This window comes from Muscardinus avellanarius, assembly GCF_963383645.1.
Source record: "Muscardinus avellanarius genome assembly, chromosome: 9".
NCBI classification, from domain to species: Eukaryota; Metazoa; Chordata; class Mammalia; order Rodentia; family Gliridae; genus Muscardinus; species Muscardinus avellanarius.
The window spans coordinates 83,876,109-83,889,639 of NC_137795.1; the positions used below are offsets into that span (position 1 = coordinate 83,876,109).

General features: G+C 33.9%; 1 protein-coding gene across 1 annotated transcript in view; it reads right to left on the bottom strand.

The window, feature by feature from the left end:
* Nucleotides 1–713: 713 nt before the first annotated feature.
* The window catches only part of WASL (WASP like actin nucleation promoting factor), a gene marked incomplete at both ends in the record, with an annotated part of 58,902 nt that continues 46,084 nt past the window's right edge, over nucleotides 714–13,531 (bottom strand). Inside the window, 6 exons of the mRNA XM_080701442.1 lie at nucleotides 714–775; nucleotides 2,616–2,724; nucleotides 5,599–6,104; nucleotides 11,472–11,625; nucleotides 12,542–12,584; nucleotides 13,174–13,342. Coding sequence (XP_080557568.1) covers nucleotides 714–775; nucleotides 2,616–2,724; nucleotides 5,599–6,104; nucleotides 11,472–11,625; nucleotides 12,542–12,584; nucleotides 13,174–13,342 — 1,043 coding nt within the window. The remainder of the gene's footprint in view (nucleotides 776–2,615; nucleotides 2,725–5,598; nucleotides 6,105–11,471; nucleotides 11,626–12,541; nucleotides 12,585–13,173; nucleotides 13,343–13,531) is intronic.

Below are 13,531 nucleotides of genomic sequence, written 5' to 3' on the forward strand. Positions count from 1 at the left end.
CATAAAAATAACTCAGTCAAATACAGTATGTAAGAGAGGGCTCCTTGTGATTCTAGCCTGCCAATACCACTCCTGTGCCTGTGACAGTCAACAGGGCTGTAAGAGGTGTGTTACTGACTTTCCCATTAGTATCTCTGTAGGTTTCATGCAGAGCATATTGCTAAAATTTGAAAAACTGCATCAGTGTAGGATGTCTAGAGAACTGTGCAATGTATCAGCTTTTCAACATTCATATGTAGCATCATATTTAAAATGAAGGGGCTAAAGAAACTAAGGTTTACATCACTTAAAAAAGAATGTAGTGCTATACTAGATTTTAATAAGAAAATTTAGGTACAGAAAAAGTAGGGTATGAAAATAGTGTTTTCCTTCTGGCATTTTAACTAAATTACATTAAGGTTTTTGTCAGTCTCACATATATTTAAACTCCCCTGTTGATGGAATGAAAAATATTCACAAACTGAGTGAGCATCCTGGTGTAAACTTGCACACAGTAACAGGGAGTAGCTTTGTAGAGGATTATGACAAACCTTTACAGAATAATTGAGGTATTGCACAGATTAATAAAAAAAAGCAAAAAAGGCAACAAAAATATACAGCAAATTGGTAGAACATTTACATGATAATTTTACAGAATCCATAGACAGAAAGTAGTGTTTAGTATTTCACCTTAAAAATATATATATATATAATATATATATATAATATATAGATCAGTCTTCCCACTCATCATCATCCTCAAAATCTTCTTCATCATCTTCATCTTCATCTTCATCTAGAAGAAAATCAAGACAGTGAACACATATACATAAAAAAATTACATCATTTTTGGCGATCTCTCCAATTATCTAATTCATCAAACATAGACCATTTCATTCCTAGAGAAGTCTAGTTAAAAAGATGAGTGCGATGATAAACTGAAGAAAGAACAGGCGTTCTGGGGATCGGGTTCTGCCCCTTAGTGTATGTGACAAATCTCAAACCTGTAATGACTTTCTCTCCAACTCCCAACTCTCTCCCCCCAGCCCCTTCTGAGTCTAGTATGGGACTCAAGGCCTCACACATGCTAGGCAGGAGCTATGCCACTGAGCTATATCCCCAGCCCATCTTCTGTGCTTTTTAATGCATACTATTATATTTGGGTCAGTGTTTCTAAATTTCAGACTTCCATATTGTGAATTCAACTGTCTTCTTGTACTCGTCATGTAGATTTTCAAATTCAAAACTTTTGAGGTTTTTTCTCTTTCCCCAACCTGTTTCTCTACCTCCACTCTAGTCAGTTCCATCTAAATAATGGCACCAATCCTCTCAGTAATTAGGCCAAAACCCTGGAAACTATTAATGATTCCTCTTTCCCTCCATCCAATAATCAAGTCTATTCCGTTCCACTCTGACTCCACACCATACTGTACCTTGCCTAACTCAGCATAACTCCCCCATCCATTTGCATCAGAGGAAAAGAGTGACATTATCTACATTCTGAGTTTTAAAAACATCAGAATGCTTCCCTTCGAAAGGCAACTATTCTTGTGGCTAGCCTCTGCTGTCTGAATAAGTCTGATAAACCCTCACTTCTAAAAGAGCCTTTCCCCAAACCTTTCTTCTAGGAGGAGTTTCTAGTAAGATGCCTCCTTTCTATCCCTTGAACAGGCTAACCTTATGCTTGCTCCAGAGATTCAGAAGTAGCACTTTTTCTACCTGCCTGTATCCTCTTTTTATTTATTTATTTTTTGGTGGTACTGGGGGTGGAACCCAGAGGCTTTCTACCTCCGGGCTACACTCCCAGACCTATTTTATATTTTATTTGGAAACAGGGTCTCACTAAGTTGCTGAGAGCCGACTTTAAACCTGTGTGATCCTCCTGTCTCAGCCTCCCAGGCGCGGGTATTACAAGCGTGCGCCACCACGCCTGGCATATTCTCTTATCTTTCTGGTCCCACTCAAAACCCATCTCCTCAAAGGCCTTTCCTGATCATCCTATGTAAAGTACTACTACCTGTAATTCTTATACTGTTGACAGACTTTTTCCTTTAAACTAGAATAAAAGCTCTATGAAGGAGGAGATTTTGCCCATCTGATTCATCTCTGCACCAGAACAGTGCTGCAAAGAAGCAGTTCAATGGTACTTGTTGAATGTATGTTCATCATCGAATTCTAAATGTACACTTTTACATTATATCAACTTCTCCTCATTGCTAACCTCTTAAGGACATATCTCATAAGCCCATTCCTTCTGGTCTTTTCTCAAATGTTACCTCAGGTAGGAATGTCATCTCATTAAAAAATGAATCTCCCTCCCATAGCTTGTAACTCCTTATCTCCTTTTTCAGTTCAATTTTTTGTCCTTAATAATGGTCAGCAACTTTTAGTATTTCTCAATATAGGAAACAAAACTACCATCTTTCCCAAGTTGTTCTCCAGTTTATGATCATGACTGCAGTGTTCTGGCTTCCATCAAGCTTCAGATAGACTAATCATAGAGGGAACGATTTTTATAAAATATACCCGAGGACTCATATCAGTAGGTAACTCAACTAGCAGAGAAAAACTAACAAAGACAGTCATAAAAACAAAAATAGAATTTCAAACACCCAATCTATCTTACACACACACACCTGAAGAATGAATGGCTTTGCTCCTTTTCTGCATCACTTCCATTAATGCACCCACAATTCCTGAAGTAGGTGCTGGTGTAGGTGGTACAGACTCTTGGCCATCAGACACCTTGGAAAGGAAAAATCAGAAACTCAAATATAAATCCTTAGCAAAGAATCTCTATCTTTGGAATGTCTTAGTTTCTTAGAATCACTTCTTAAGAGAAAACTGAAAAGAGAGCAGACAAACTTTCAAGTTCAGGGCAGGATTAACTAAATGAAGAAGAAATAAACTGCTACCTTAAAAGAATTATTCCAGAAGCATTTTCTTCCTTTTGCAATGTATAATCCATGAATACATTTCCAAAATAGTAGTTATATATAGACAATAATCAATCTCTTTCCTGAATAATACTTGTGCATATAGCTGGGTAGTTACTTTTATACCTTCCAGCACACAAAGCCTTAGATAAAACTTTAAAACTATTATGAAAAGACATCATTTTATAAACTGGGGCAATATTTAGATTCCTAGAGTTATTAGGTAGGAATAATACTTAAGATAACTAGAAGCAATAGCAAAAACTTTTATTCCCTGAGAAAACCTTTTTTACCTCACAGAATAGTCATAATTCTGATGTACCATATTTTAAAAATAACCTCCCTTCTCATAGCATATAACTTTTCCTTAAAGGGAGCAAGTGAGAAGCTTTAAAGAATGTACCTGCTCTTACAGGGTAAAAATCTATCCCTACTGGAAATGTTTCCATCTATTCCAAATTATATTCAGGAAAAAGTAAAATACCAAAGAACTTATTAAAGTTCATTTTTTGGAATAATAGTCCATATAAAATGATTCCTATTTTCAATGTTCATATGTAAGAAGAATAATACAAGAAAAATATCCAAGAAAAATTACAATTTAGAATATACTTCTCCTTCAAGTGCATTTTGACTAAAATGAAGAGTTTTTATATATTCATTTTGTTACTTTTGTCTCTGGACGTATCCACATAATGGTATAATACTGGTGTCTAGATGAAACAGCATAGTTATACTAAATAGTTATATCGTTTTTAAATATACATTTTTTTCATCTAAAATTCTGTATTACTTCCTAAAGAAAAATAAATTCATTAAGACAAATTTTTCATTTCACAGCTCTTCTCCATTGTCTTTCTGGGCTGCAGACCTTTCCCTTTTAAAAATATTTAAAAATATTTAAAAATATTCTATGTATCTCCCTGTAAGATTTAATAAAAAGACTCTTTCATTATTAATTAGGTTTTAGAGGCTGTATGTTAAGTATAGAAGTGCCACAAAAATAATAACAAATACAGCTTTAGAGTCTTACATTTTCTGCATGAGGCTCCCAAAGAAGGGCAAGAGCAGCCAGGACTACCTTTAAGTAACCTGGTAGTAGAAAGCAAAGAGCACAAACTGGAACTGCGACACCCACCACAGGCATCGTTCTGTGGTTCTTACTTAGGCAGTTACCGGAGGTACTATAAACAGAATTCAAAATATCTGTGAGTACTGATATGCCTTCTACGAGTTCTTTAATGTGTAGCTCCATGTCAGTCACATTCATCACAAAACTCATGAGATACACAGAAAATTTTAAGAAACATACTCAAAGAAACTTCAGATCATATATAACATGCCACTTTTTCCCACTTATTATGTACTTTATAATACACTGAATCCAACAAAAAAGAAAATTTGTTACAATAATGATCTATTATCCTCTGTTTAAGAATAAAAATATCTTTCTCTAAAAAAAAAGTGAGAAACCAATTAGGATTTTTTTTTAGGAAAATGGAAAGTCCTGGGATGGGAAATGAAGACAATAAAATACAGCATACTGGCCAAATCTAGCCTATTTCTTTTCTTTTTTTTTTTTTTTTTTGTACTGGGGATTGAACACCCCCTCCTCCCCAGGGGGTGTTCTAACTCAGAGCTATACCCCCAGCCCAGCCCCTTTCATCCTTTATTTTGAAACAAGGTCTCAATATATTAAGTTGCAAATCACTCAAGTAGCTGAGGCTGGCAGGAATCTGAGCCTTCCATGTACTAGGATTACAAACTAATCAGGCTACCACCATGCTTGGCTCTCCTATTTTAAAACAACCTGCAAGTTAACAATGTTTTTTACATTTTTGGATGCTTGAAAGAAAACAAAAGATGAATATTAGTAACATGAAAAAGATATGAAATTCAAATTTGTGTACAAAGCCAAAGCTTCATGCCAAATCAAGCCCATTCATTCATTTATATACCATGGTTGCTTTTGTGATACAACAGCGGATTTGAGTAATTGTAACAAAAGACCATTTGGCCTTTAAGCCATGTTTATAATCTGATTCTTTACAGAAAAGTCTGTAGATCTTTAGAAGATTAAACAATCTAATAAGTTTAATTAAATGATCATTTCATAGAATCCAGAAAGCCTAAAATTATGTATTCACTGCTACACATTCTACCAAGGACTCCTTCAATTTTCCATAGAATCTGATTTTCTATTACTCTAAAGTTTAGAACAAGGAAACTTTTGAGCATAATTTGGTTTAGTTATTGATTTGGCCGTACCAAGGTGACTGCAATTGGTTTCAAGTAGGGCTATTTTTATTTCTCCATAATTTAGTAAGGTTTCTTCTTTAAAGTACCTTTTATTTAAAAGTAAAGTCTAGGACAATCAAGGACTTTATGACAGAGCAGTGACTGTTCCAGGAGAGGTTAGCTGGGAAGAGGCTTAAGGTAACTTCCTGGGGTGACAGAATGTTCTTACATTTTGATATAGAAATATGGATGATATAGCCATGGGCATTGACCATCCGAATAGCTGCATTTCATTGCATGTAGAGATATTTTAAAACTCACAGGGTTAAAAATTAAACATAAATAACAAGAAAAAGAGAAAGGAATAAACTTTACAAAGCTGTCTTAAAATCACTTTAAAATTCCATTGTGATAGATGTGTCAAACGCAGGAGGCGATTACTCACAGATTTCAATTGAATACCCTGTCGTATCTGGTCTAAAAGCGCATCCCTTCCAGAGCAGGACACGGGTCTGCTGTTCTGTTCCACTTTCTTTAGCTGCGCACCCTCTCTGATTTGATCCAGCAGGGCGGCCTTGCTCCCGGCAGGCGGTGGTGGAGGGTCCCCCTCGCTGGGGAGCCCGGGAGGCGGAGGGGGCCCTGGCGGTGGTGGCGGCGGCGGTGGTGGGGGCGGTGCTGAGCCAGCAGCCGGCAGCGCAGGCGGCGGTGGCGGAGGCCCAGCGGGCGCGGAGGAGGGCAGGGCGGGCGGTGGGGGCGGGTAGGCTCTGTTGGGGGGCGGCGGGGGCACCCCAGCTCCGGGCCGGGAGGGGGGTGGTGGCGGGGCGGCTGCGGGCGCCCTGGAGGGAGGCGGCGGCGGGGCGCCCCTTCCCCGCGCAGGCGGTGGCGGCGGCCCGGAGCTGTGCGGCGGTGGTGGCGGCGGGCCACCGCGGGAAGGCGGCGGGGGCGGCGGCGCTGAAAGAGGAGCAGAAACCCTGCATTAACAAGCAATGTGGTGGTCAACAGGTATAAACAATACTAAGAGAAAAGGCCGCATCTTTGCATTTGCACACAGATGATACCTTACAATTTTATTTAAAAATATTCAGCTTAAAGACCATCTATCTTCCTGTTGTTCTTTGACGAATATAGGCTGAACAGAAAAATTTACTTCTTAGGAATCAGTAGTAATTCTAACGCTAAGAGAAACACTTTCTATTTATATAACAAAAATATAACAATAAAACCAAACTTTTTGCCTAGTAAGTTATATTATAATTTTTTTTTTTTTTTGTAGTACTAGGGTTGGAACCCAAGGGATTCTCTCAAGGCTATACTCCCAGACCTATTCTTTTTTATACTTTATTTGGAAACAGGGTCTCACTCAGTCGCTGAGGCTGGCTTAGAATTTGTGAGATCCTCCTGTCTCAGCGTCCCAAGCGCTGGGATTACAAGAGTATGCAACTATGCCCAGTTTATATTACAATTTAATAAAAATAAATCTATTTCCTCCTTAAAGACAATTGCATTTAGTGTTTTAGACAAAATTTAAGTTCAAGTTTTATACTATAATAAAATTTGTTCACATTAATTAAAGCTAAAATGCATTTATATAATACTTTTTAAATGTAAGCCTTTGATGCCTAATTTTCATATACTTGTATTTTGTAGCATAACATCCTATGTTTCCAAAAGAGGGCCAGCAATGTTAGCAAAAGTATTAAGGGAGGCCGTTTGCTCAGCTGAAATGTTCAATTAGTTATTTAGGTGATAGAAACTGTTTATTGACAAATTAACTGATAACATGTATAAAATGCAAAATTAAAGTTACTAATACAAGTGGACTGTTACTGATAGTAAAGATATTTACATTCTTATTTCACTTAAGTAACAATACAAGATACAATAGCAAAACAATCCATATATTAAAGAGTATGAATAAAACCTTAAAGTATTTTTTTGTACATTTCTGGAGACATACCTAAATTCATGTAATAATGTACTTCTTATTTTCCCACTGATTTCAAAACTAATAAAAATACTTTTTTAAGAGTAATCTTAGAATTCATGATAGTTAACTATTTACTGAAGCAAAATAAAATTACGTGGTATTGAGGAATGTTTCTACCCAACCTAATTCAGTTATAAATACCTATTTTAATTTAACCTCTTTGGATAATGTAATGATACCAGAGAGGGGGAAAAAACACTTCAAAAGAAAGAAAACTATCTTTTTATTTCATTTGGAACAATCATGGGGATCATGTTTATAAAAATATATAGTCAAATATCATAAACATTGAATAAAGCATGCAGAAAAGACCAAACTCACATGGGTACTGTCTCCTGGCATATAAACTTTTCAATCTGGAAATAATACATAGCTGAAAGCAGGAGAGTGATCCTACTTAGATATAGGCCATCATAATATCATTCTTACAATTAGGTATAACAGAGGTCTGGATGTTACAGCTAAGGTTTACCCAATTCTCTACCTTCAACTGGATCACTCAATTAGCTACCTGCACCCCAAGCAAGGAGCCTTACAACATGCTAAAAGTAGGGTCATTTTCTAACATATTTTCAATCAAAGGGTAAAAGGGGGGAAGACATGGCATATTATGTATTATGCCTACTTCCGAAATAAAAGTACATCAAATGCTTCAAGCAGATAAAACAATTAGTCAGTTCTAGGTTTACATTTCAAGTAACAGTATTGTCTAGAATGGCATTATTATGGTTCTCTCAACTGCTACTTAAGAGGAAAAAGATTCAGACTATCTTATTATATAAGGTATTACATAATTATTTCATGGTTTCACCAAGAACGTATTAAAGTTCTTTTGAACTTGCAGTAAGTTCCTTTACTGATTTAATTTGGGGTTCAACTAATACCCACTCAAAACAGACCTAAATCATTTGCTCAAGGAAAGGAGAACATTAATTTATAAGTAATAAATTATCAACTGTATCAAATTTGATCCTAGTACAAGTTCAACAATTCTATTATCTTAAAAATATCATATCTACCATTTTAAAAGAAGTACAAAAGCCCTACTATGTTTTCAAAGAGTACCAAGTCTAAGTCCAGTACTGGAGTGGAGATATACACTACATGTTCCATCTGTGGTCAGGCTGTTGTTCTAGATTGGACTGTTAAATACTGTGAGGCTGGGTTGTCATTTCTATAACTGTCTTGGTGTTTTATCACCATTATTTATTACTTTTGATTTATAGAATGAGCTTCATACATTTATAGAGCAATAAGAATGTATTTAATGTGTCCTTTTTTTAAACCGAGTAAGAACTGAAAGCATGAATCAATAAAACTGATTAAGATGGTCAAAAATAGCATCAAATTTCTCTATATTTTCTTAAAGGATATCAACTTTCAATTTTTATAGTCTGTGTTATATATACAGAGAGGAAAGTACACAAAAAATGATATATCCTAAGATAAACGTGAAAGAATTAAAACAGGAGAGTAAAGGACAGATGGTCTGTTAGATAGATTTACATGCACAAACACAGAACACCACTATGAAAAACTCTTGACACTGATTTTCAAAACTCTTAAGTCACCACAAACATCAGAATCAGAACAACAGTATTTCTTAGATTTTTAAAAAATAAAGAGGAAAGCATAAATAAAGGAACAACAAATGAAACTGCTCTATTAAAGCTTAGTTAAAGGAAGACAAAACTGGCACAGAAAAAAAACCCGGTCTTGATGGCATCCTAGAGTGAAATGTTAGTTTACTAAAAAATAATTTTAAGTATTATTTCAGGTCAGTAGTAAAAGTACTGGTAAATAATTCTCTTGATATTTGTAAGAATTATAAGTAAAAATTACAAAACAATTTAACTTAAAAGATAGAGTAATACTTCAGAAAATATTAACTGATCTGATGCACTGTCATCAAGATAAAACAAAAAATCTTAACACAAATTTACATTTATGGGAATATACTAAACCCCTGAGTGTAAAACAGGTTACCATAAAATGTAAATTTATTTTATGCAGAAAAATGTCAAATGTGAAAAGCCATTACAAAAGTATAATTAGTGGTAATAAAAGCAACAGGAGTGCTGTAAGGCAAGAGAGGCTTTTTTAATAAGAACACAGAATTTCAACAAAATTATCTAAATTATTGACAAAGCATAAGCTCAAACTGATATAAAAATAAATTTTACCACCTATATACTAAAAATATTAGTTTGGAAACAGGACAAAAAACTTCACTGGAAGTTATATTTGGGGGCAGGATATATGAACTCTAGCTCCTCTAAAAATCAACACAGCAGAGCATGCATTAGATTACTGAGTCAAATATTCCACATACATACCACTCCATTGTGGTGGACCTGAAGAACAGATTATATGAGTTAGCAGACTTCAAACAGTTGTATACATACAGATATGTTGGAAGTCACAAGTCAATTTGCTTTTATAAATTTGATTACCTAATTTTATAAAATAAATGTCAAGATTTAATTAAATTGGTTTTATAAAAAGAACTTCACTACTCCCTGTGTTTTAATATTTCATACTTTTAAGTATTAACTTATATATTCTGTCTAGAAAAGATTTTAATAAATTGTTAATTTGCCTTTTACCCTTCTTTAAACAAATTTCTTATATGTATAAAATGAATCTTTGGTATCTAAAAGATTCCACACTGGAAGTTACTAATTTCTTGCATAGTCCCAAAGGATGCTGTTTTTTTGTTTTGTTTTGTTTTGTTTCATTTTTAATGGTACTGCAGGCTGAACTCAGTGGCATTCTACCTTCAAACTACACTCCCAGCCCAATTTTATTTTTTAATTTGAGACCATAAGTTGCCTTGCTAAATTGCTGAAGCTGGCTGTGAATCTATGACCTTCTGTCTAAGCCTCCCAAATACTGGGATTACAGGTGTGTATCACCATGATGAGTTCCAATGCATGATTTTTAATGTGTGTGATGTTTTCTTTTTCATTTTAGGTAATCCCATTAAGAAAATACCCTGCCTGAGTGTTTTCAAAGAAGGTGAAATAAAAAGCAATAACAATACAGTTTTTAAAAAATCCAATCTAATTTATATGGTCAACTTATAGTTATTCAGGTGAAAGGGCAGTGGTAGGGATAGTCCAATACTATCAAGAAAATCTATAAACTTATAAAGAGCTGACAAGTCTTGCTTGCCATTTGCAGTGAATGGCATGGGTGGGTGGTAACAGTAGAGAAATAGTGTTGAGGAGCACATCAGAATTCTCAAGGTCCCTCCTCCCTCATCTGCACTGACAGTAACTGTGTGTGACTAATCAGGAGGATTTAACATCAATGGTGCTGGCCTGAGATATGTTTTTTTTTTTTTACAAAATTTACATAATTTGAAAATGTAATTTGTCTGCAATAAGATAAATTAGCATCATGTTAGTTTCAGTATAACCAGCATTATGTTTCCATGACAGCGATATGACCTTATTCTTATTATGGATCAGTCTCCATAGTAGATTGTAAGACTTCTTGAGGGCTTAGACCGTTATCTTTACATCTAAATATCCTAGGCAAATGCTGGAATAATTATGTTTACTGGATATATGAATGAATCCATTAAAGACTGAATGGACACCAGCAAGTTAAAGTCAAATAGTTAATTCATAATGACAAATAAATGCAAGAATACTTTAATTGAAGCTATTGCTTTGTTATAGAGTTCAAAATATAAGTATAAAGTAGGCAAGTGAAAAGTATAGTGTAATGTATCAAAAAAGCCAAGTGGATAAGATATGATTGTCATATTGGAAAAATTATTTTATTTGAATTATACTGTGATAATTGTTAAAACACAAGCTCTTTAAATAACAGATATCAAAAGGTTACTAATTCCTTTGCTCTCAGGAACTAAAAAAAATCATACTTTAAAAAAGTTTGCATTTCAAGATCAATGATTTACATTTTTGTATTCTAAAAATGCTTATATTACTGATTAGACAGTAATTATATTTAAATTATTTCTGAATTATAATAAAAATTGAAATGGTGGTTTCTAGGATTCAAGAAGTACAATATTTAGGCAACTATAACTGTTTTACATAGGATATCTGGAATATTTGCATGGATTTTCATATACTTTTTTTAATAACAGTAAATACAATAAACAAAACACTATCAAAAGTTTTAGTTGTACCAAAATAATGTAGAACACAGAGTATGGTGGGCCAAATTAGCTGTCCATGAATTCAAACACTCTGCTTAAAGGGTTGACATGACTGTATACAGCTGTCTGTCATGACACTGACATCAAATATTCAAAAGAAAATAACAGACCCAAGTGCCTCAATAGAAATAAAAGTTACCTTGCCTTCGTAGTTCATTTTTAACAGCTTCAACACCTCCTGTTTTTTCAATAAAGTCATATATAACTTTTGATGTTTCTCTGTCCTTAAGTTGTGCCTCAGAGATTCCACACATATCAAAAAGATTCTTTAATTCTGGATCCAAATTATTCAGCTATAATAGATAAAATAACTAACTTTAAAAATCAAGTACATTTAAAAAAATGATAAAATTTAATACTCATCTGTCCCCTTACAAAATTATTTGATTATTTACTTTTTAAATGGTTATATTACTTAAATGCTAACTAAATTTTCTTATTAAATAAAAAAAAATAAGAACAAAAGGAAGATTTCCTATTCTATTCCATCTCTTTTCTCTGCTTTTTTTTTTTTTTTTTGGTACTACAGATAGAACCCAGGGGCATTCTAGCTCTGAGCTACACCCTCAGCCCTATTTTTTATTCTTTATTTTGAAACAGAGCCTCACTTTTCTCTGTTTTTCAACAACAAAAAAATATCAACTTGAAAATATGAGGGTAAGAATCTCCTTATATCTCAAATACATTATATGGTGCCTGACATAAGAAGTACTCAATATTTGCTTTTAGAGTTAATATTGTAGTTACATAAACAAAAGGATTGGTCACCTCAATCAGAAATAATACTTCTCTTCATGACACTTCACCCACAATCCCTGACTAATACTTGCCACCAGTTTTACCTACCTCACTCTCACAGTGCTACAAAATAAGAGAGGATTAAAGTACCAAAAAAAAAGTAACAGGGAAAGATCTAGATAGATTCCCCACAACTGGATAGCTAGAACTTGATTATATTATTTTCCAATATTTTGGTATATATTCCCTCAAAATTATTACTGGGAAGAAAGAACTTTGTTAATACTCTGTCCTCAAACTTAGCAATGAATGACAAAGCAATACTATGGTTTTAGCCATCAGTAATATACAACACATAAATAGAAGCATACTCAAGGCAGCACTGAATCCAAAATATCAAAATCTAAAGATAGACCATAATATCCCCTCATATTCAGAGTAATAATAAATATAACTTTAAAAAATACTTACATCAAAGCCTGTATTTGGGTCCCAACCAACATGTCCAATATGCCTAAAATAGAAAAAAATAAAAAACCAAAATGCATCAAGTATATTTAATCCCATCCATCCTTTACATATATACAAAGTCAGGAAACCAGGATTCTAGCTCCAGTCCTGCTACTAATTGAATTTCAACATTTTTTGCAAATTAACATAAAAATACAAGCACTATAAATACAATAACGTAGGAGTTTTATAATGAGCTAATAAATGAATATGAAAATGCTTAAAATATGATATATAAATACTAAAGGCCTTTCTTATCTAGAAAATGCCTATAGGCAATTTCTAAATATTATTTATAGATCAAAGTAAAAATTATCTTATGTTTAACAATTAGTTGAATATACAAGTTTATCTAACTTTTTTTGATGGGTGGAAAAGAAAATAAGCTTTTAGATTCACAGAACATCTGTTGAGCAACTGCCTTAAAAAATCCAATAAATTCTATAGCTTTTAAACAAACAAATAAACAAAACAAAAGTGATGCATGCAAGCATCTTCCCAAGAAAGAAAACAAAAATTTCCAAGAAGTTATAATCAAGAGCAATAAGAATAAATCAAAAGTGAAGATAAGAACAACAAAATAACTGTTTTACTGGAAATTGCTTGGCGTTCCAATATCTGCCTTGGTTAATCTCTTCTTTTTAGCTTTTCCTTTTTTCTTTTCTTTGGTATGAGAGATGTTGTTGACTTGTGAACCATAAAATCTATTTGTTGTAATTTCTGGATTTTTTATGTCAACTGTAGCCATAGGTAGACTGGGACCTACAAATAAAACCAAGATAATATGAAAAGGATCTAATTGAAAAAACATTTCTATAACTTTATATTTCAAATGTCTTCTTCTAAAGTAGAATCACTCCATTATTATAAATCATTCCTACTGCAAGTTAATGTTTTATAAGTAATAAAGTACTGACTAAATTTCTAAACCCTACACTGGGCGTGGTGGTG